The sequence below is a fragment of the Elgaria multicarinata genome, chromosome 13, assembly GCF_023053635.1.
Source record: "Elgaria multicarinata webbii isolate HBS135686 ecotype San Diego chromosome 13, rElgMul1.1.pri, whole genome shotgun sequence".
Taxonomy (NCBI): Eukaryota; Metazoa; Chordata; class Lepidosauria; order Squamata; family Anguidae; genus Elgaria; species Elgaria multicarinata.
In genome coordinates, this window is record NC_086183.1 from 34,484,650 (window position 1) to 34,507,360 (window position 22,711).

Genomic DNA, 22,711 nt, shown 5'->3' on the forward strand with positions numbered 1-22,711 from the left:
GGGCCACTCTTCTGCAGCCCAAAGCGGCACGTTTGCACGGTGCGCCAGCATGCAACCCAGGAGAGGCCTGGCGTGGCGCATGCCTGGGTCGAACCCCAGACGCACCTGCCACCCCCACGCCTTGAACCTCCCCTTCTTCTTCTTCTTCTTCTTCTTCTTCTTCTTCTTCTTCTTCTTCTGCCCTCCCCTCAGTTCTGGAGATCCTGAGCCTGATTCACAAACGGGATCTGCTGATCGCCGACGAACACATCATTGAACTGGAGGCGGAGTGCGAGCAGGACGGGCAGCAGAGCCCCGAGAGCAGCGAGCTCCGCAAGGACGGCAGCCGCATGGCCAAGGACGTGGCCTTGCTCTACGAGGCCCTGCAGAAGGAGCTCTGGGCCGTCCTCACCGAGTCCCTGGCGGCCAAGAGCACCTCCCTGCCCCTGGAGCTCATGGTCCGCGTGATCGAGCAGGAGGAGGACACGGACCGCAAGTGGCTGCAGGCCAAGGGGGGCGCGGAGGCGGCGGGGTCCGGCCCCCGACCCCGGGCCATGAAGAAGCAGTGGGCGGAGGCGGTGAGCAGGTTGGTCAACCAGCGGTTGTGCCAGTGCGTGGAGGGCAGAGCCAGCCCCATTGCCACCCAGATGGACCGCCTGGCCAAGTGCGCCGTGGAGGACTTGTGCGCTGTGAAGTTCCACTTGCTCCACGCCTACCCAAAGAAGTACGAGGCCTTCAGCGTCTACCTGTGCAGCTACCACCAGGGCCTGGCCCAGCGTTTGGCCGAGGTGGTCCAGAAGAGCTTGACCATCTCCGAGCTATACTTTGTCTTGGACTGGAACAGCAACATCTACCAAAGGTGAGAGGAGGAGGAGGAGGAGGAGGAGGAGGAAGGGGTGAGAGGGCTGGGCCTCAGGCTGGCCTGCGGCAACTCCCCAGCTGGCCCTTGGAGCCACAGAATTTCTGGACTGCTGGCAGTGGAAGCCGTGGTCCACACGTGTGTGCATGAACCGTGTCATAGGGCTCTGTGGTGGGTGAGAAAGGGTTCCTGGCAGCTAACTTGAGCATCAGGTACAATGGGGAGGAAATTGCCCCAAGGTAGAAAGTCAGGCAAATGCCCCACAATTTGATGGGGTAACCTGTGTGGGGATGGGTGGGCTTTCCCCACCTCATATCCCCGGAGGCCAAGTGTCTTTTAAGACATCCTCCTCTTCCTATTTATCCAAACAACAACGAAGAGTCCGGTGGCTCCTTAAAGGGGAACACATGGTCTGCTGCAGGCCCCAGGAAGACGTGTTCTTGGCTTTGGCACAACAGGCTAACTTGGCCTCTCCCTGGAAACGATGTACTAATATGGATCCCCTTCTCCAAATGTGGATCCTTGGCTTGCCTGGTCTTGTGCAAGAGGACCTCCTGGTGGCTCACGTCCCCTGTTAATTAGGGGACGGCGGTGAGGCAGGCAATGGGTGCCATTTGGATTCTCTGCCTCAGGCACCAGCCTGGTTGGGTCCTACCCTGTTCATGCAGGCTTGAAAGATATGGAGGTTGTGAACCAATCTGGAGGGCAAGCTCCAGGGCTGTACCTTGCCTCTGCTCAGAGGAATTCCTCTTCTCACTCCCCCCCCCTCCTCTCTCTTTGCTGCACAGAGAGGTTCTGGGCCGGGCAGAAATCTCTTCACTGGTCAAGGCCCGGGAGCTCGGCCCTCTGCTTTCCCTCGAGACCCAGTTAACTCTGGAAGAGGACTGCATCGCGGCGGTGAAGGTAATGGCACATAGCGGAGAGTGATGGGGAGCTTCATTTTGCTGTTATCCAAGCAAGGCTCCAGAGAAACAAAACACAAGAACAAATTAAAACATACCATTTACAAAAGTGCAACCAAAAATGCCCACGTATGCTTGAAAACGTTAGAAGTTTCCTTAAACAGAAGCCGTGCCTTGCTCTCATATCTGCCCGTATATTGAGGTCTTCTGCTGAAACCCTGTCTGGTGCCTCCTTTGTGAGAGGAGCATCCGTCATGCGTTAGTCATGAATAATCTAAGTCTCGTTCCTTTCTCAGTGCCAGCCTTACAATATTTTTGGCACCAGGCGAAATCATTCCTCCAGGCATTTTAATCCGCTCTATGTTTATTTTTATGCGCTTTGATTATTCTTTGTACATTGCCCTGAAAGCCCAAAAGGATGAAGGGTTCATATACAAATATTTGAAAGAAAGACTCAAGCAACATCCGAGAAGAGGTGATCAAGATTATTATTATTATTATTATTATTATTATTATTATTATTATTATTTATTACATTATCCTGGTTGCGCTTTTTATACTGTATTTCGTAATTGTGTTTTTAACCTGTTGGATGTTTTTTGTGGTTTTAATTTTTGTGAACCGCCCAGAGAGCTTCGGCTATTGGGCGGTATAAAAATGTAATAAATAAATAAAATAAATAAATAAATAAATTTTTATACCGCCCAGTAGCTGAAGCTCTCTGGGCAGTTCCTAAAAATTAAAACCACAAAAAGCATAATAAAATGACCAGCAGTCTAAAAACACAAATACAAAATACAATATAAAAGGCACAACCAGGATAAAACCACACAGAAAAATGGATATGGATTAAAATAAGGAATTAAAACAGCAAAGTTTAAATTTAAGTTAAAGTGGGTGTTAAAATACTGAGAAAATAGAAAGGTCTTCAGTGGGTGACGTATTTAAGATGAGATTCGAAAGACATCTTCAAATACTTGTAGGGCTCTCAGTTAGTTCATGGAGCCAAGTTTTCTCTCTGCTGCTTGGGTAGGACCCCAGCCAATGGGTTCAAATGACAAGAAAAAGGGTTCCGACTAAACATTGGGAAGGAATTCCTAATGAATGAATGAATACCTTTATTGAATAAGTCTTCTGACCATTTCAAAAAATCACATAATCATGGTACAGGCTGTTCAAGTTTGGAGAGGCAGCCTTGGAAGCTGGTGGTCTCTCATAGTATCATAGAATCATAGAATAGCAGAGTTGGAAGGGCCTACAAGGCCATCGAGTCCAACCCCCTGCTCAATGCAGGAATCCACCCTAAAGCATCCCTGACAGATGGTTGTCCAGCTGCCTCTTGAAGGCCTCTAGGGTGGGAGAGCCCACAACCTCCCTAGACAACTGGTTCCATTGTCGTACTGCTCTAACAGTCAGGAAGTTTTTCCTGATGTCCAGCTGGAATCTGGCTTCCTGTAACTTGAGCCCGTTATTCCGTGTCCTGCACTCTGGGAGGATCGAGAAGAGATCCTGGCCCTCCTCTGTGTGACAACCTTTTAAGTATTTGAAGAGTGCTCTCATGTCTCCCCTCAATCTTCTCTTCTCCAGGCTAAACATGCCCAGTTCTTTCAGTCTCTCTTCATAGGGCTTTGTTTCCAGACCCCTGATCATCCTGGTTGCCCTCCTCTGAACACGCTCCAGCTTGTCTACGTCCTTCTTGAATTGTGGAGCCCAGAACTGGACGCAATACTCTAGATGAGGCCTAACCAGGGCCGAATAGAGAGGAACCAGGACCTCACGTGATTTGGAAGCTATACTTCTATTAATGCAGCCCAAAATAGCATTTGCCTTTCTTGCAGCCATATCGCACTGTTGGCTCATATTCAGCTTGTGATCTACAACAATTCTAAGATCCTTCTCATTTGTAGTATTGCTGAGCCAAGTATCCCTCATCTTGTAACTGTGCATTTGGTTTCTATTTCCTAAACGTAGAACTTGGCATTTATCCCTATGGAATTTCATTCTGTTGTTTTCAGCCCAGCACTCCAGCCTAGCAAGATTGTTGGAGGTGTTTAAGCAGAGGCCAGATGACCCACCTGTCAGGGATGTTGTGGTAGCAGATTTCCTGCTTTGGCAGGGGGTTGGACTAGATAGCCTTTGAAGTTCCTTCCAGCCTTGTGATTCTACATGGAAATGCACACATGTGAACACTGAGGCACAACACAGCCTGCTAATTCATGCAGAGCAGCTGCTGAAGCATGTTTTATTTATTTATTTATTTATTTATTAAATTTATATACTGCCCCATAGCTGAAGCTCTCTGGGCAGTTTACAAAAGTTTTAAAACAGTGGACATTAAAACGTATACAAAATTTAAAACCATCAAAAATATAAAAACAACAGGATACACTATCCATTTTAAACAACAGTTCTGGGGTTAGGGATTAAGCCTGTAGGAGAAAAGACACCGTACCAATTGTCATAAGCAAATTAAAAAGTAACGTGGGGGGGGGCTCTCCCTTTCCGTGGAGAGGTCCCCGTGCCGTGTCGACAAACCGCGGCGGTCCTGAGCCAACTTCTCCCCTCGCCCTCCCGGGTTTGTGAACCCACGCGCCTGTTTTGCCCCTTGTCCCTAGGCAAAGATCACCGCCGACATGCAGCAAGAGCTGCGGAAGGAAGAGGAGCGGTGGGCCGAGGAAGGCGGCGAGGGCGATGACTTCCAGTTCGGCCTGTCCAGCAAAGTCATCATGGTGCGTCACTTTCTCGTCCTCCCCGCTCTTCCACGGGTCCCTCCCGCTCAGTCTCATCTGCCACACACACATGTCTCGGTACCCGGGGGATGGGGCAGCATCAACCCCTCCTCCCTCCCCGCTGGGATCTGGAGATCGATGGGGGGCAGGATCTCCACCCCATAGCAGTCTTGACAGCTGCCTTCTTCCCTTGCCCTACTGGGACACCAGGTTTGCTTACATGCGGACGTCACGTTTGACTCATGCTCAGTGTGGCCAGGAGATGTCGTGCCTGAGCCTGGGGAGCACAATACGCACACCAAAGAAAGGCGCGTTGCAGGGTGGGTGGGGTGGAACTCCTCTCTGTCTGAGGGCTGAAGTTCTCAGGGGGGTCCTGCTGGGGGGAGGGAGGATTTGTCCCCTAGCCCTGGGCGCTGCACTGAGGATCATTCCATTGCTGTGGCCGTGAAAGGGCGGCGGCTCATCTTTTCGGCCCTGGGCATCCCAGGGGCCCTCTCTGCCCTCTCTTGCATTGGCCTCCCCTGATTTCTCACACCATGATACTTCCCCCTCTTTGGCAGGGGTGCGTCCCCTCCCGCAGTGCAGGGGCAGGTCTTTGGGGATGCCCAGGAAGCCGCTCAGGACGCCTTGCCCTGGCCGGCATTTTTCATGGGTCTTTCTCCCGTTTTTGCAGGTGTTGAAGGCTCATGCAGACAAAGCGCCCCAGATCACAGAAGACTTTGGCAGGAGGATGGCCCACTGTTGCCTGACCAGCCTGGCCGAAGTCCTGCAAAGGTATTGCTCCCGTGATCAGGCTGGGCAGGGGCACCCGGGAGAACAGAAACGCCAGCAACGGGGGCAGTTCAGGCCCCCCTGGGGTGGGGAGGGTCCCTTTGGTCCAGGTCTGATGCCAATCACAAATCCCTCGTTCAGCAATATTTCAATCCACATCTGGCGGTTTTGACCCAAAGAAAACAAAGTTTGATTCAAGTCTCCACATGAATTTCAGGTAATTTGACTGTTGCAACTGCACAAAACCTGTTGTTTCAGCAGAGCATCAAGGGTTTGGGTCTGCAGGGCTTGTTCACTGCAAACAGCACCTTCAGGGCAAAGAACAGCCAGGGAGGGAGCGGGGAATTCTGGCAGGAAACTGCTGCAGGGCTCCGATCTGGATGAGGCCGCTGTGGCTGCCGCCACTATAAAATAAAAGTGACTGATCTGAGTGCACAGCTTTTAAAAAGTGTGACTATAACGTGACGTAGCCTTCCCCAACGTGATGCCCCGCCCCGCCCTGATGTGGACTGTGTGCTGGACTACAACTCCCACATCCCCAGCCAGCATGTCTATTGGCTTACTGACTGAGCATAATGGGAGTTGTAGCCCAACATATGTGGAAGGTATTGGGTTGGGGAGGGCTGATGCGGTTTGGCCCTGAAACTGGAATGCCCGAGAGCCCAGCCCAGCCCTGGGAGGGAGCGGATCCCTGGGAAACCCCCTCACGTGTAGCTTGGCCCTGATCAAGGTATGCAATTGATAGATTTGGTTTGTTCCTTACACTTGCGCTGCCTTCTCTCTGAGGGGCTCAAGGTGGCATCGGTGGATCTTCCCCAACCCTGGGAGGTAGGTTAGGCTGAGATCAGAGTAGGCCACAAGAGAAACTGGGCCTCTCTCCCGGGGACCTGCGGAGCATGAAGTCTTGGAGGGCTGAGAAGCGCGAGGCAGGAGAGGGCAAGGCTAAAAGTGGTCAGGATGGAGAGCTGCAGCTTCCCACCAGACCGAACCTCGAACGGTCTAAACTGGGGAGATCCCACGCAAGAGAAGGCAGGAAACGGTGGCCAACATCAACCCAGACGGAGCAGGAAGGCAGCGTCACGAGGACGCGGCTCTTTCCTTCAGCTACCGCATCACGGCACCGTCAAATGGGGCAGTGGGGGACACCCACGACCCCGTCGTTCTGATCCCTGGCCTGGCATCCCGCGCCTGACGCTGCGGCTATGAATAACCCTTGTTGCAAGGCTTCCTGTGGGAGAAAACACTCAGATGACACGTTGGGAGGGGCCGGGGGGGAGGCGGAGATGAGAGGAGCGGTGCGCCATTTTCCATTTCAAAAACTGCCCTCCAAGAACAGGATTCAGCCCGGTGTATAAACAGCCACGGTGCCCTCGCTTTGTAAGGAAACACCAGCAAGGTGGAGCCTTCTGACAAACGTCCTGGAGGAGTCGGGACTTTGGGATGGAGAATCCCAGCCCAGGCCGGGGCTATTTTCAGCCGGCCCACTTCCTGACGTGCCTGTTTCGGAGAGCTGGGATGTGGGTGGGAGTTGTTGTCATCATTTGTCTGAAAAGATCCTGTGTCCTTTGGGGACATAGAGGCTGTAAGAACCACAGGAAGACTAGAGCGTTCCATCACCGGACTATCCCAGTCCCAGCTGGCAGCTTGGAAAGGCCTGGCTTGGTCCCTTGCCCCGCAGGAGCCAGCGGAGAAAGGAGGCCACGCTGGGCGGGTTTCCCCGAGGGTGTGCATTTCAGGGAGCATGTGTACAGCCCCAAATCATGGCCTGCACATGCGCGAGAGCCACCCTGGGCCAGGCACCCCAGAGGGAACGTCCTTATTGTTGTGCATACAATGCCGTTCGGAGGAGACTGTTAAGACATTCGGCTGCCGGCCGTCAAAGGACGTGCCTGCGTGTGGGGATGCGCCCTCCATTTGCATGACGTCTCTGGGAAGGGCAGATCCGGAGCAGAGCCTGTTTCTTGGGCTCAGCTGGAGGCAGGATTGGAAAAGGAGGAGCAGGAGGGGGAGCATCAGTGCAAGCAACTAGGGATGCCTATCATGGGGACATTCAGCCCTTTCTGGGCTCATCTGGCTTTTCCCCAAACTCCAAGGACTTCTATCATATATATATTTTGGGCTGGAATTTGCACAAACCGAGATTTGCGCAAGTTACATCCAAAATTTGCGTAATGTGCATAAGTTGCGCTGAAATTTATGCAAATTAAAACCACCGGAAATCCACCGGCTGACCAGATTTGGGGCAGGCCGAGTCGAACCAGTTAGCAGAAGACGGATTGAAGTCTGGGGTGGGGTGGGGTGGGGGGAGGGATGAGCCGATGAAAGCTCATCCTAACGGGACGCTTCCGACATCCCTCCACATGCAGGAATGGAGTCGGTGCAAGATTTAAAACCGCGGTCAGAGGTCGGGGCGTCCCCAGAGCCGACACAGGGGCAATGTCACTGGGGCGCTGGTTTTTAAGGTTGCTTATAACATTTTACTATGCTAGTATTTGTATAACGTTCCTGTTTTATGATTTGTTTTGCAAACCATTTATTTATTTATATATTTATCTGTTTATTTAAAACATTTGTATGCCGCCCTATATCATGAAGATCTCAGGGCGGCGTACAGATAAAAGCATACAGCATAAAAACAATAAATATGCACGGTTAAAAACAAATTTAACAAACTGCCTTAGTTGGTTCCAGAAAGGCAGCATAGAAAAGCCATAAAGACACAAATAAATCAGGGCTACGGAGACGGAGCCCACGTTCAGGAGGCGGCTGCAGGCAGGCAGGCGGTTGTGAGGCCGTGCCAAGCGGACGGGGTGATGGGTCAGGGGCGTGGAACGGGTGCCTTGGAGCAGGAGCGGTTTGCATCAGGCAGCTTTCGTCAACGGAATTTTCTTCTGGCTTTTGCTTCCCCCCACCCCACCCCACCCCAGTTTCCAGAGGAAGGTGGAACAGTTCCATGAGGGGCAAATTGAGAGCAGCCTCACCACTGACAGCTACATGGGCCGAACCATCATGCTGGTCAACTGCTGCCCTGCCTTCAGGTGAGATGCCACGGCCACCACCCACCGCCACCACTCCTGCTCGCGTCAGACGCCAGGGGGGAAGCAGGAGCAGATGGCGCTCAGCCCCTCCTCATCCTGCCCTCGGCCACCCTCACCCCCAGTGAGCTTTGCCAACTATTCTGCCCCCCTCCCACCCATGTACCTACCCCAGCCCAACGTCTGTCCTCCAGGACTTGAATTTTGTCTACTTGCACAGCAACCTGGGTGCTGAAATCTCAAGGGATTGGTTCCAGACTTATTTATTTATTATTTATTACATTTCTATACCGCCCAATAGCCGGAGCTCTCTGGGCGGTTCACAAAAATTAAAAACATTCAAAGTATAAAACAACAGTATAAAACCACAATATAAAATACAATATAAAAGCTCAACCAGATAAAAACAGCAGCAATGCAACATTACGAATTTAAAACACCAAGTTAAAATTTATTTATAGACTGTTAAAATGCTGGGAGAATAAAAAGGTCTTCACCTGGCGTCTAAAAGCATATAATGTAGGTGCCAAGCGAACCTCCTTAGGGAGCTCATTCCACAGCCAGGGTGCCACAGCGGAGAAGGCCCTGCTCCTCCTGGTAGCCACCTGCCTCACTTCCTTTGGCAGGGGCTCGCGTATCCACTGACATCAATGGGACTTGTTAGACATGACTGACTTGAGGCCCATTATTTCAGCGGGTCTAATCCAATTATGATGAAGTCTGAATCCACCTTTTGTTTTGGCATTTCAGTCCATTCCAAAAGAAAATTGGGCTGGACAGATCACCTTGCTACGGGAAACATGGACACCCACAGGCCCCTCCCGCCTTGGCCTTCCTGGCCCACGATGTCTGGGCCCCAGCCATTCCCTTGCCTTGCCTTTCTGCCCCTGTTGCTGTGCACGTTGCCCCCCTCCCTGTTTGGGGGCCTGGGTGAGGTTTCCCCTTAAATCTGGTCACCCCTTTTCACGTCTCTGCCTCCCATCAGCCCTCTCTGCCTTCTGTGTCCATCCTTCCCTCCTTTGTTTCGACTCCAGGGCTCCAACTTCCTTCTCCCACACACCTGATGGTCCCTCTGCCCTTTAGATCAGAAGTAGACAGACAACCTTCTTTGGCCCATGGGCCCATTTGGGAATTTGAGATGCAAAATGGCCGTCACGGGAGGCCTGGCTAGTCACAAAGGACGGCAACTTGCCCGTACGACTGTGTACAAGGCCGCGCAGGATCTGAACCATAGCACAACCAACAACTCCTTTGAAGCCACCATGTTCAGCATCTTTTCTTTCCGCCTTCTTTTTCTTGAGGGCTGGGCTTGCTAGAGGAAAGCATCTGTCTGCAGCTGCCCACAGCCTTCATACCTGGAGAATGTCTCCGAATATCATATAGCCCAGAACTGCCGTTCACTGGAAATGAAGATGGCAGGAGACGGAGGCCCTTAGGTGGCTTAGAAGTGATCCCAGACAACAGTCCATGTTCCCTCCCTCACTTTAGGCCCATGCGCTGTTCCCCCTCCCCCAAGCCAAACACACCTTTCACCACCCTCAGAGCAGATGCCAAAGTTCTGGTGCTGACACTTTCCCTTTCAGGATTAGAATGTTTGTGAACATTCCGTGACATCACAGCCTCTCAGCTGACAGCTGTGGTGGGGGAGAGGGCAGTTAGCCCACAAGTGAGCCGTGGCCATTGCCGATTCCACAGCTCCTCGCCCCCCAGACTCATGGTGGGAGAGGGGTTTGGCTGCTTTGCTACCTCGTCACGCCCTGCCGGAAGCCCCTTTGACAAGGCTCTCTCCTCCAGGGACTACGCTGAGCGCTTGGCCAGGTTCGGTCACCCTGAGAGCGAGGCAGCGAGGCGCCAGGCAAACGCCTCCCTGGACCGAGTGACGCGGCGCTGCAACAGAGTCCTGGCTGACCACCTCTTCCAAAACCTCAAGGTACCGCTCTTGGACTGGGGAGGCCCCCTGCCCTGGAGGGCCACGCGGGGCCCCTTGATGTAAGGCGGCTTCCGAGGGGGTCTCATTTCCGCTTCCCGTCTCTGCCCTCCCCCCCCCAACTACAGCCCTACTTCCACAAACTGATGAAAAGGAAGTGGCTCAGCAACTCAGAGGCCTTCTCTACCATCATGGCTCTCCTCACGGAGCATGCCCAGAAGATGAGCAAGATGAAGCTGGAGCCGTACCAGGTGAGCGACGGGCCAGGGGCAGGCAAAAGGGCCGTGTCCCAGGCCATTCGGGCTGCACGGATGGCCCAGGCGGTTGCTTGGGGAGACGGTGAAGCAGTGCGGGGTCAGAGGGGGCTGGGTCACAGCAGCGTCCGCGGCGACATTGCGGGAAAGCTTGGGACGCGCCCCTCGGATCACGTGCTGCAGCCGGAGGTGCTTTGCTGGCCTGGGGTGAAGCCTTCCAGGTTGCTGCTAATGAAGATACCGGCAAAGACGGGGCAACCTCAGCCGGGGGGGGGGGGAACTTGTTGGCTTTCTGGTGCATAAATTGAGGAGGGGAGATGAAAGGAAGCCACCTCCACCCCAGTGAAACCACATGCGTGGGCCTCCCACCCTCCACCCCCACTTACAATGCCAGTTTTCTCCCCGACTTGGCTCCTGGGACAGGAGGCTAATATGGAAAAAGCACACGATGCTGCCGTGACCGCGTTGGTATCGGATTCTCCCAAAGCTCCACAGCATCGCTACTGCGAGGTGGAAGCACTAAAGTTAAAGGGCAGGAGGGAGCGTGGGCTATCCAGCCAGGAACACCGCAGCACCGGCGGCCGTTCCGCTGGTCCGTCCCCTGCCCTGCGTCCCCACGCTCACCCGATCCGCCCAGCGCGGTGCCCACTTGCATAAACGAAACTGAGGCCACCACTGATACATGAAGAAACAACGTGGTGACCTCGGAACAAAGGGGGGAGTCGTGGTAAATGGGTGCTTTCAAAGAGCGCAGTTTGGGGGGTGGGTGAGAAGCCCGCCGTGGCTGCTGCATCTTATAATCAACGCAGCGCCACGGCGGAGCCACGACAGGGTAAACATGCGTGCACCGCATGTGAGCAAAGCGTTCCCCGTCACGGCATGCCCAGGCCAGGGGACGGTCCGCTAGCTTAGCTTCTGCATATGCCACTGGAGCCTTGCCTAGCCCTGAGCATCTCAGCCACCCACCCACCTCCGGGATGGCGTCTCCAAAGACAGCTGCTCTGGGTGGCTTCAGCCAGGCTTGGCCCTGGCGGATTCTAGCTTGGCTTTCTTGGCTCCGCTTTGACCCACCAGATGCTGGTGAGGGACGTGCACCGCCGGGTGCTGATCGAATACATCCGGCCCCTGATGCGAGTGAGGATCATCTGCACCTCCTCCAAGATGAGAGCCAAAGTGGCCCAGCGGCTCAGGAGCGAGGCGAAGCAGCTGCAGGAGTTCTTCGTCCAGCTGGTGAGAGCCGTGGCCGGGAGGGCCGAGAGGCAGCTGGGTCAGAACCAACGGCTGGAGGCAGAGGCAGAGCGAGGGTGGCCAGAGGCAGAGGAGAACAGAGGGGCCCTTGAGCACTGGAGGAGGAGGAGGGGTGGGGATTTCAGCAAGCAGGTCCTCCCCCCCCCCATGCCATGCAAGGCCGAGAAAAGCTGTGTCCCACCGAAATGCCCTTTGCGCCCCAAAGCTTGGCTTTCCAGAGCCATAGTGCTGGCGATGGTTGTTAGGAGGAGTTGCAGTGATTTATATTATGAGCTACATTTCAAAAATCGAAGCGGCCTTCTTGCTTTGTCCTTGAAATGTGGGATGGCTGCGAAGTGGCAGGGAGGGAGGCTCCCATTTGGCCGGCAGGCCGGACGTCCCCCGGCCCTGCGTGAGAGATGCCCCGAGCACGGCACTCTCCAAACGGACGGGGCTGGGAGAAAGGAGGCGCCCAGGCCATGGAAGAGCCGGGGCCGTCTTCCTCTTGCTGCCCCCCTCCCCTCAGCTCACCCTGGTCTCAAGGCCTGGAGGGGTGCGGCGGGGCGGGGCGGGGCGTTCCAGACCCCTTCCCCCGTTGCACAGCCCTGTTCCACCCCCGATTTAAAGATTCTTCAGCTTGAGAAGGCGCTGGTCTTTTGGGACGGGACCGTCTCCTCGTATTTACCAGATCCGTTTTGGAGCTCTGTTTCCCCTCCTTGCATCCCCCAGCAGGGAGTTCCACAGGTCGTTCGTGAGGGTTTTTGTTTTGTTTTGTGGAAAAGGTCACTTCCCGGTGTTTGCTTGCAAACGCAGCACATCCCCTCTCCTGTCTCCAGTCGGGACGAGCCAGGGGTGATCTATAATTAACTGCCGCCCCCGCCGTGGCCTGCCGCTGCCCTTTCTGTGACTGCCGCCTCGCCCTCCCTTCCTCGCAGGAATCCACCTCATCCTGGCTGGACTCGGCTGTGCCCCACCTGGCAAGGATGATTGAGCTGGAGGACACGCCTGCCATCCAGATGGAAGTGGGGTTCCTCGTGAGAGAGTTTCCTGACGTGCAGTGAGTGCGGGAGCACGGGGGCTTCGGGGCCATGGGGTGGGGGGCCGGCTTAATGTGGGGCGGGGGAGGGTGCCTGTCCCCGTGACCTGGAAGGGAGGGAGAGCATCTCGTGGGAACACCAGAAGGGCACCAGCGCAGAAGAAGAGCCTGGCCGGATCAAGCCAAGGGTTGGGTGGGGCAAGTAGGCCAGCCTTCCCACAGTGGCCAAGCAGGTGCCTCCAGGAAGCCCACCGGCTGTTGCCCTCCGGAGCAGCGGATGGTGCCCAGCGGCCTGCGTGGCTTCCAAACACGGAGGCTCCAAATGGCCGGCCTGCTAAATAGCTGCCGGTAGAGCTCTGCTTCCTGCCCTCCTTCCTCCAGGGATGAGCCCGGCCCTCTTTTTAAAGCCACCAAAGCCGGTGGCCCCCGCCACACCTCGTGGCAGCAAATGCCATAGGCGAATGCTGTGTTGCACACGGAAGGACTCCATCCCGTCTCCAGAATCGTGGGGCCACCCGTTTCCTTGGGAGGTCCCAGTGTACGAGCACCCTGGGAGAAAGCCTGGGAGAAGGCCACACCGGGCTTTCCCCTGACCCAAGGGCGGGGAGCCTGCCGGGCTTCAGGTGCTCTGGGACTCCAGCTCCCATCAGCTGTATTCCAACAGAACCCGGAGGGCCGCAGGTTCCCGCCCTGGTCCAACACCCTGAGTCCCACAGTGGCCTGATGGACGACTCCGGAAGCTCCAAAGCCGGGCTTGAAGGGAGCCTGTTCTCTGGTACCCAGAGGTGGGCCGGCCTCTGCCCGCGGACTTCCTTGACGTTGCTAATAGCCTTCAGTAGACTTGCCCTCCCTATCCGTGGGTCTGTAGGCTGGCCGTTTCAGGAACGGTACTTTCCGTTGAGCTAGGCATCTGGTTCTATGACCTCTTGGCCCTCACTGTCCTTTGCAGCTGTGGGAAAGTCTCTGCCGGGGCCATCTTCAGCCCAGTTAATTACAGCGCCTTGTCAGACGGGGGCTTGTGACGCCACTCTGGCACAGTTTTCTTTGCTCCTTCCTGGCGCTTCTGGGGTTCTGCGGGGCCAAGTGGCTCCCGTGGTGGTGACCCCCGTCCCAGCCGGGATCTTGCCTGCCCTTCCTACCTCTGGACCGATGCAAACTGGAGCCGTGCCAGACCGGGCGGCCATGCTCTGTGCCGTGGCCCGTTGCCATGACCGCTGGGGGCCACAATCCTGCTCCGTGCGAAAGAACAAACAAACGCGAGACCAAAGTTAAATGGAAGTATTAATCAAGGCGGTTTCTCCCACCCAAAGCGGGAAACGGCTCTCAGGTGAGGATGTTCGCAACCTGGGGACATGGCGCATGGCCAGCGAGGAAGTTCCTCGGCTCTATCACTGGAGGCCTTCAAGCAGAGACTAGGCAGCCCACCTCTCAGGGATGCTTTAGACTGGGTGCTCCAGGCCTTCCTAGGGTGCTCCAGGCCTTCCTAGGGTGCTCCAGGCCTTCCTAGGGTGCTCCAGGCCTTCCTAGGGGCTGCCCCCAAAAGGAAGAGGAAAACCCTGCAGCTCAGGGCCAATTTTGTATATTTATATGCGTATGCTGTATTTTATGATCTTACGAATGGTTGTAACCCGCCCAGAGAACTCTGGCTATTGGACGGTATAGAAATGAAAAGAACAGCAACAACAGTTGTCCCATCTTCTGAGGCTGTGAGAAGAAGATATATCAGGAAGTGGGGTTTTAGGGTATAAGTAGGTTCTTAGGGGCAACGTCCTAAGAGAAACAGCTGTTCCCCGAGGGAACCAACCAACTGCCTAGGAAAATTATGATTTCGAAGAAGGAGTGAGATGAACTTCCCCAAACCACCAAAGAGGTTTGGACCCGCCAGTTCCATGGCTCTATCCATGCTGGATCTAACCGCCATGAAGGATCTCTTGAGGGCCTCAATGTCAATGCAAGCAGGGCCTTTTGGCCGTTGTCTTCTCTCCTCTCTCCCCGTAACGGCATCGCGCCGCTTACAACTCCTGTTTGCCAGCCGGCCTCCTCCCTCTCCCATTGGATCCCTGAAGTGGAAGCGGAGACAACTGGATGATGCTCACGCCGAGAGCCCCTGGGAGCAGCCGGTGTCCTTCTGCTTCCTCCAAGGACGGCCTGGCTGGCAGCGGCGGCAAGTTCTTGGAAGCCAAACGTGTCACCGCCGGCCGCTTTCCCAGGACAAAGGGCAGGCTGGCGAGTTATAAATACGCTCCCTTCCACGCTGCCCGCCCCGCTGCATGCCGCTACCAGCCGGCTGCGTCACTCAGGGCAGGCGAAGCCGGGCCTTATCGTATCTCCCCTGTTTGTTTTCCTTTCCATCTTCCTCTCATTGCATCTTATTGTTTCAGAGGCGACAGATTGCCCGTTAAGTGTGGCTGAGGGACGTTTCCTGTTTTATCTGGACCCTTTTGGACTTGTTGTTTCTTGAAAGAAAAAGAAAAAGGAAGGCATCCAGTAGCAGAAAAACAAGTGGCTGAGCTTCAGACAGGAAGTGGGCTTGGTAGCAACTTCCTGCCGGGTGGCCATTTTGTGCTGGCAGCGGGACAAGTATCATATTGGCTATGCTGCGATGCCGCGGGCGCTGGGATCTGATCTACGGCATTCATAAGCACTGCTCTGACAGCTTAGAGGAGGAAAAAAGTTTAAGAACCTAAGAAGTTTCTTCTAACCCAGTACCTTGTCTCCACTCGCCAACTGGCAGCTATCAGGAAGCTCTGTGGTTTAATCAACCCAGATTAACTTTCAGGCCCTGGTTCCGTAGAATCATGAGAAAAGGATTAGGGTTCTCACATTGCCCATCTGCAGGCGCTGAAGCTGGCAAAATCCGTTCTTAAGCCACCATGGTAGTGCCAACATGCCCACGTAGCGGAAGAGCATTTGGGCAAAATGAGCAGCGCCCTGATCTTTAGAGCAGACTCCGAGACTCCTCCGGATGCTCCTGATTTATTATTTTATTTATTTTATTTATTACATTTTTATACTGCCCAATAGCTGAAGCTCTCCGGGCGGTTCACAAAAATTAAAACCATTAAGAACATAATAAAACATCCAACAATCTAAAAACCCAAATACAAAATACAATATAAAAAGCACAACCAGGATGAAACCACACAGCAGAAATTAATATAGGATTAAAATACAGAATTAAAACAGCAAAGTTTAAATGTAGGTGTTAAAATACTGAGAGAATAAAAAGGTCTTAAGCTGGCAACGAAAAGAGTACAGTGTAGGCACCAGGCAGACCTCTCTGGGGAGCTCTTTCCACAGCCGGGGTGCCACAGCGGAGAAGGCCCTCCTCCTGGTAGCCACCTGCTTCACTTCCTTTGGCAGGGGCTCACGGAGAAGGGCCCCTGTGGATGATCTTAAGGTCCGGGCAGGTACATATGGGAGGAGGCGTTCCATCAAATAACCTGGCCCCAAGCCGTTTAGGGCTTTGAATGTCAATACCAGCACTTTGAATCGGGCCCGGATCTGGACTGGCAGCCAATGAAGTTGTAAAAGGACTGGCGTGATGTCATTCTCGCTCATAAACCCCTTGGACATGAAACTCGGAACACCTGAGTTTCAAGCCCCCAATAAAAGGGGGCAGACCCTGGAAGCTAAGGGTGTGTGTGTGTGTGTGTGTGTGTGTGTGCCTTTTGGGGTGGAAATGCCGAGTGCGCAGAGGGGGAGAAATGAGGCAAACTTCCCTTTCTGCTCTCCTGGCTCTTGTGCCGGGGCCGTAGCTCAGGGGTAGAAGAACCACGTGTTTTGCTTGCGACCGGAAAGCCTCTGCTGTGCTTGAGACCCACGCCAGCTGCTCCCGGACACAGGGAGGGGGCCACCCAGCTGGTCACGGGCAGACCCTGGCTTTGCCAGGGACCTCAGGATGGAGACTGGTGGTCAGGCTAGGGATGGGGGGGGGGGGGGTCAAAAGAAGCCTAGGGTGCGGCAAAAGCAGAGAGCAGCCACCGCCTTGCCTTCTCTTGGCCCCTTCCCTCCTCTTGGCCTTCATTCCTTCCCTTGGAGACTCTTCAGAGGAGGCCAAAGCCCAAAGCAGCAGTGCAATGGAGAGGGCCTCTTCATGCTCAACCTTCCTCTGCACCCAAACCGCCTCTTGGGGCAGGGGCATCCTTCCATCAGGGTTTGGGAGGGGGACAGACATAGGCGTGCGCAAGGGGTGTGCGGGGTGTGCCCAGGCACACCCTAATGTCTCAAGCAATAAACTCCGAATTGAGGGGACCATTGAGTAGGGGTCCGGGTGCAGTGGGACGGCCCTCCAGCTGCCCTCTGCCAGCACCGACACCACCGCTGCCTCTGAGAGAGCCCCGTTGCTCCGGGCAGCAGGAGCGAAAAGGAATCGCTCTGCCGGGAGCCTCTTACCTGGAGCTGCGCTTCAGAGAGGCCAGGAGGAAAGGCCCCCGAAGGCTACTGTCGCCTCGTGAGCCCGTCCTCCGGCCAGCGTCACCCCAATGCCACTGCTTGAGGAGCGTCTCCTCGTTCCCCTCCCCCCTTATCTGCAATGGCCCTCTCGCAGTCAGGCGAGCCGAATGTGGACTAAGGCACCAGTGTCTACAGTGTTTAATAAATAAATGAATAAAAATAGTATCCTGCATGATTGGGTATTCAACAAAGGTTCCCCTTAAAAATAAATAAATACAATTCCACGAGTGCGCACCCTAATAAAATGTGCCACACACACCTATGGGTACGGAGGGACAGCGGGGAACCCCCTCGGCCGGGGGCTGTGCGCCACTCCCCCTCCACTCTGGCACTGCTAAAATGTGCCAGGACTGGGGGTGGGGGCGGGAGAAGGCAGCCCCCCCACCCCGCCACTTCTGATTGCTTTCCGCTGCTCCCCAGGAAACATCCGAGGAAGGAAGTGGTGGGATTTACACCAAGCGAGAGGCTTCCTACGCGAGCCACTGAAGGCTGCGCTCGGATGGGGACGGGAGCAGGGCCCGCTGTGCCGGCAGTGTGGGGAGACGGATGCGAGCTGCTAATGAGCAGCGGCCTTCTGAGAAAGTTGGCGACTTCCCCTCCGCTCCGCAGGCCTCTGGTGCTGGGAAAAAGCTCCTCAGAGGGGCCATTAAGCCGGTGCTCAGCCATGCGCCAGCCCTGCGCTCCCCCTCCGCCAGGCCGCGGCGCTTCTGGGCAGTCCGCAGGACGGGGCTTCACTGATTGCGCGGGCCCTGCGCCAGCTTCCTGGAGTTAACGAGACATCCGAAGCAGCAGGGCTTTAAATAAACTCTTTCACGAGGAGCCAAGCGGCTCCCGTGATCGCAGCCTCGGACCTGGAGAGCGCGGGGCCAGGGCTCAGGGAGCAGGAGGCTGAGGCGCACCATGGTTCCAAGCAGCAGGGCTCCCCGAGGCTCAGGCGCAGCGGCTGCTTCAGTGCCACGGGCCAGAGGGGCAGGAGGAGGAGGCCTACAGGGGCGGGTCTCCGGCCTGCGCAGCTGTGCCCTTGAGCAAGCCATGCAAGCAGAATCGTGGGGCGTTTCCCTCCCCTGTCTGCACCCTCACCCTCAGTTCAGGCCACCCTCTTGAGAACGCAGGTCTCCATCGCGCGCTGCCTCTCTGCTGGACAAGCCAGCCGGACAGAAGGTCAGCCGAGCCCTGAGGCTGGGTAGGACCGGGGGGGGGGGTTGGTCCATCCAGTCCAGTGTTCTGCTTCCAAGCAAAGGCCTCTGGGGAAGCGTTCCTCTTCCTCCTCCTCATTCATCCCTCATTAAAGGCATCTAAGCCAGGAGGGGGCAGAGGGTAGATCTCCAGATGTTTCGGACTTCAGTTCCCAGAAGCCCCACCAGCATGACCTGGGAGTCAAGGTCCAGACATCTGGAGATCCCCCTTCTGCCCACCCGATCTAAACTACTGGCCACCACCACATCTGGGGACAGCGGATTCTGCGTTGTGTCAAGGGTTTCCTTGCGTTGCCCTGAATCTTCTGCCCTGCAGCCAGGCAGCAGCCAGCGCAGGGGAGGGAATTGATCGCCCGACGTTCTTGCGCCCCTGTCAAACGCTCGCTCAGTGCCGGGAAGCGGACCAGCCCGTGACCGTCTCTCTGACGTTTTGCTTTGGTTTTAATTATGAGGAACCTTTGAGGCAGATGAAGGATGTCAATAGTGTGGTGCCAGAACAGAGTGTGAGCTTTTCAGCCAACGGCTCCATCCTCAGCCTGTCGTTATTTCCACCCCCACAAAAGCGGGTTCAGGAGCTGCTGTGGTTGGAAGTCGCCACAACCCTGTGGGGAGCAGTGGCACTGCAAACAAACAGCCGTGCCACATGGGTTGTGATATCAGCCGCCACCCACAGGAGCTAGCCCTTGCCTGCAATGTGACTTGGAATCATAGAAACATAGAATAGCAGAGTTGGAAGGGGCCCACAAGGCCATGGAGTCCAACCCCCTGCTCAATGCAGGAATCCGCCCTAAAGCATCCCTGGCAGATGGCTGTCCAGCTGCCTCTTGAAGGCCTCTAGGGTGGGAGAGCCCACTTGCAGCAGCTGGAATTTAGGGCGTGAGGGACCAGCCCCCGCTCTCTTTTAAACACGATCCGTTGTTGTGTGGCATTCCAGTGACCCGTAACCTGTCCAAACCTTCCCTCCTGCAGGAAGAACCACGTGTCGGCCATCCTGGACATCCGGGGCCTGCAGAACCAAGGCCAGCGGCAGGACATCCTGGCTGTCCTGGAGGGCTTGGAGCTGATGGAGGCGGAGGCGGCTCTGTGCCAGGACCGGGCCTTCTTCAGCGAGATCCCCACCAGCGAAGTGTTTTGCGTCCGGGTCCAACTGCACCGCGTCTCGCACTTGGGGCTCTCTTGCCTCTCCCGGCTGGACCGGCGACCCCAGCGGCAGCGGCCTGCAGTGAGCGAGGCAGAATCGCAGGTGTGAGAACCTTTGCGCTGCCACAATCCAGGCGTCCTCTCTCAGCCTTGAGGCTCCTGGGCAGGTGGCTGGAGCCTCCCGCAGGGCCCCTTTCTAAAGCACCATCGGCTGTGAGGGCCCCGCTCCGAGCGAGGGACGTGAGGGGCCTCCACCGCCAGCACACGCGCGCGCACCACAGCCTGCTGTATCTTTGCTTTCATGTTTCCACTCCCCCGGCCCCACTCCACAAATGGAGTCACTTGCCCTGATTTCTGGAGTGGCCAGAGACTTTTTAAAGGCGCCGTGGCCACGTTTAAACGACACCGTGTAGCAATGGCCAAAGAAAAGCGCTGCTCTCCTTGAAACAGGGATGTGTTGAAAAAGGCAGGGGGGCTGCCGCTGGCTGGGGCAAGCCCCTCCCCACGTGGGCACCGGGTGTGGAGGGAAGGTGCTCCCTGCGCTTTTGGCCTGCACCAGTTAAGAAAGACCCAGCCAAGCCTGTGCTTGCGGAACAGAAAAAATGGAGCCCCCAATATCTGACGAAAGAGAGCACTGCCATTTATTTAAGTTACGCGCCTACGGTGTTAACTTGCCTATTCTGAGGCTGGTTCTCCCCTGCACCTTGCTGCTATTCTGTTCCCCCATGGGGGGTGGTGGATGGGGGTGGCAAGGCAAGGCAAGGGCAGGCTTAGTCCGTAGGGGAAAGGGTTATACCTGTTCTGCACAAAAAAGGAAAATAAATGCATATTAATTTAACCATCCCACTCCTTGTCTCTCTTGGGGCTTTGAACCACCTCCAACGTCTTCAAATGAGGTCTCGTCTGTCCTGGGCTGGGGAACTGCTGGTGGCGGTGGTGGAGTTCGTACATTCGAGTGGTCATTTGCAGCAGAACCCAACAGCTGTAGTTTGTAGAAGGAGGTCAAGGAGATGTTCAGCTGCGTTCGAGTTGCCAAGCTATCGGGGCGGTGGGGTGGATCTCTCCCCCTGCCTTTGCAGGGTGTTGGTTAGAATCCAAATTTAGCTTCCCAAGGAGTTCAGCTGACATTTTTTTTTAAAAAAAAAAAAGTTCCAGTCCTCATGATTACAAAAATAAGCTTTAAAATGTGCAGAAGGGCCTGGTGAAATCTCAGAATCTGGGGAAGAGAAGGAAGAAAGCCAAACTTCCACTGGTCAGAAGAGGGGAGTTTTAATGCCCCGCGTAGTATTTTGCAAATTCTCTCTCTGTACACATCAACTGAAAGACTATCTAATGCACGAAAAGCAACTAAAAATTAACACTCCACATTTGAGACATTTGTTAATAAAGTTGTGCAAAATGACAAAAAAGGATGCCAGTGTAGCTAACTTTAATTAAAACTTAATTAAATTAATGAAATGGCTGTGATTGTGAAACTTTCTCCTCTGCAATTATGTTTTTTGTTTTTGTTTTACTATAATGCCACACAGCCTGAGTCCATCTTCACCAAAGGTGAAGGGTTCCACCCTTCACCCCATGAAAATTCAAACACACCTGCTAATTTCAGTCCCTGACTCAAACTCTGGGCCCATCTCACTCCTTTGATCCCTCCCTGAGTCTTCTCCTAAACTTATTTCTGACCTAGTTTTTGCAGTTTGATCTTTGCTTTTTCCTTGGCTCAGTGAGGATGAAAAGGAAGAGGAAAATATCCAGCAAAGTTCTGCTGTATGAATCACGTGCATCTCTTGTTCTCATTCTGCTTATATGGTACAATCTCCTCTTACTTCACCTCCCTCCTCATCCATCAGAGGAGGACTGGCAGCCTCAGAGCTCCTTGCAGTGGCTTCCTCCCAGTGCTCCCAGCCTTGTGCTGTCATCCAGCAGGCCTCTCACTCCTGCACACGCACCACTGGGCTCTCTGCCTTGCCCATGCAAAGGCGTCTCTCCTGGTCACAAACAACCCCACTTCCTGCTCCCCTGCCTCAAAGACACGCGTGCAACATCTTATAAAACTAACACACAAGCAGTTTTTAGAGATCCATGGAGAAATAAGACAGAGGTGTGAGTGCCTCTGAGTATACACAGAGCACCTTCCTCTCGGCATCTCTTGCTCGTGGGCAGCGTCAAATAATCCCCATTTGTCCCTTGCCACAGAGCTTCCAACCATCTTGCTAATGAATCTATGAGCATTCCTGATCCACCTATCAACACACATCTGCGTCAGTCCCTTGTGGCATGTTGACAACTAAAAGAGGGTGGGGGTGGGGAGGTGAAACAAGCAGGTTACAAGGACCTTTTTGCCTTGTCACCCAAAGGCCAGACCCACTCGCCATAGGCGAATGAAGATCCACCTGCAAGCCTGCATTCAGGCATCAGTTCAGAGCTTCGCTGTCACACGATGTGCCCTCTGAATGCGTCTTGATTGTGTATCAGTAATCTATAACAGCCACCAGTTCTTCCCCACGAGAGTTTCACAGAGTGACATAAGGGATGGAAAGGCTACCAGGGCATCTCTACCTGCCCTGTGCCGCCACCTGTAAGCTGCCAGGGTGGGGGTCTCCCCCCCTCCCCACATCTCTCCCGTGCACACACGCAGGCACAGTCCTGTGATGGGAGCCCGGCCTAATGAGTTTCCCAGCTCCACGCCTTAATTGCTCTCTCGCAGCTTCCTTCCTGTGGGCTCTGGGGCTTCCCCACCGCCAGCCAGTGAGGGCGAAGTCACAAGCCAAGTGGGGCAAGGCAAGGAGGAGGAGGAGGAGGAGGAGGAGGAGGAGGAGGAGGAGGAGGAGGAGGAGGAGTCCAGGACTCACGCCCCCCCCCCCCGGGATGGCGCATAGAGTTTTGGTGCGGAGGCAGAAAAATAAACACCTCCCACCCCCACCCCACCGGTGAGAACGCATAATAACTTTACGATCGATTGCTGGCTGTTCCTCAATGCCCCCAAATGCGGTATTGCTTGAGGCAGGCCACTTCCTCACCCTGCCTAACAGTAGGGCTGGTAGAGCTTTGTTGTGCCACAGAAGCCCAGGCAAGACGGCACAACTCCAGGAGGCCTCCTGCCGCCCCCTTCCACTGTGCATCACCCGGGTCAGTGCACATGACCTGGAGACGGCCCTGCCTTGCCCATTCCTGGAAACAGCCACAGCACCGGGGGGGTGGGCA

General features: G+C 55.0%; 1 protein-coding gene across 1 annotated transcript in view; it reads left to right on the forward strand.

Annotated features, from left to right (window-relative positions):
- Nucleotides 1-20,550, forward strand: part of EXOC3L2 (exocyst complex component 3 like 2) — a 33,050-nt gene extending 12,500 nt beyond the window's left edge. Inside the window, exons 3-12 of the mRNA XM_063139699.1 lie at nucleotides 193-838; nucleotides 1,627-1,741; nucleotides 4,356-4,469; nucleotides 5,143-5,243; nucleotides 8,168-8,278; nucleotides 10,070-10,205; nucleotides 10,331-10,453; nucleotides 11,531-11,686; nucleotides 12,619-12,740; nucleotides 19,340-20,550. Of these exons, the coding sequence (XP_062995769.1) occupies nucleotides 193-838; nucleotides 1,627-1,741; nucleotides 4,356-4,469; nucleotides 5,143-5,243; nucleotides 8,168-8,278; nucleotides 10,070-10,205; nucleotides 10,331-10,453; nucleotides 11,531-11,686; nucleotides 12,619-12,740; nucleotides 19,340-19,619 (1,904 nt within the window). The 3' untranslated portion in view covers nucleotides 19,620-20,550. The remainder of the gene's footprint in view (nucleotides 1-192; nucleotides 839-1,626; nucleotides 1,742-4,355; nucleotides 4,470-5,142; nucleotides 5,244-8,167; nucleotides 8,279-10,069; nucleotides 10,206-10,330; nucleotides 10,454-11,530; nucleotides 11,687-12,618; nucleotides 12,741-19,339) is intronic.
- The last annotated feature ends 2,161 nt before the right edge of the window (nucleotides 20,551-22,711 follow it).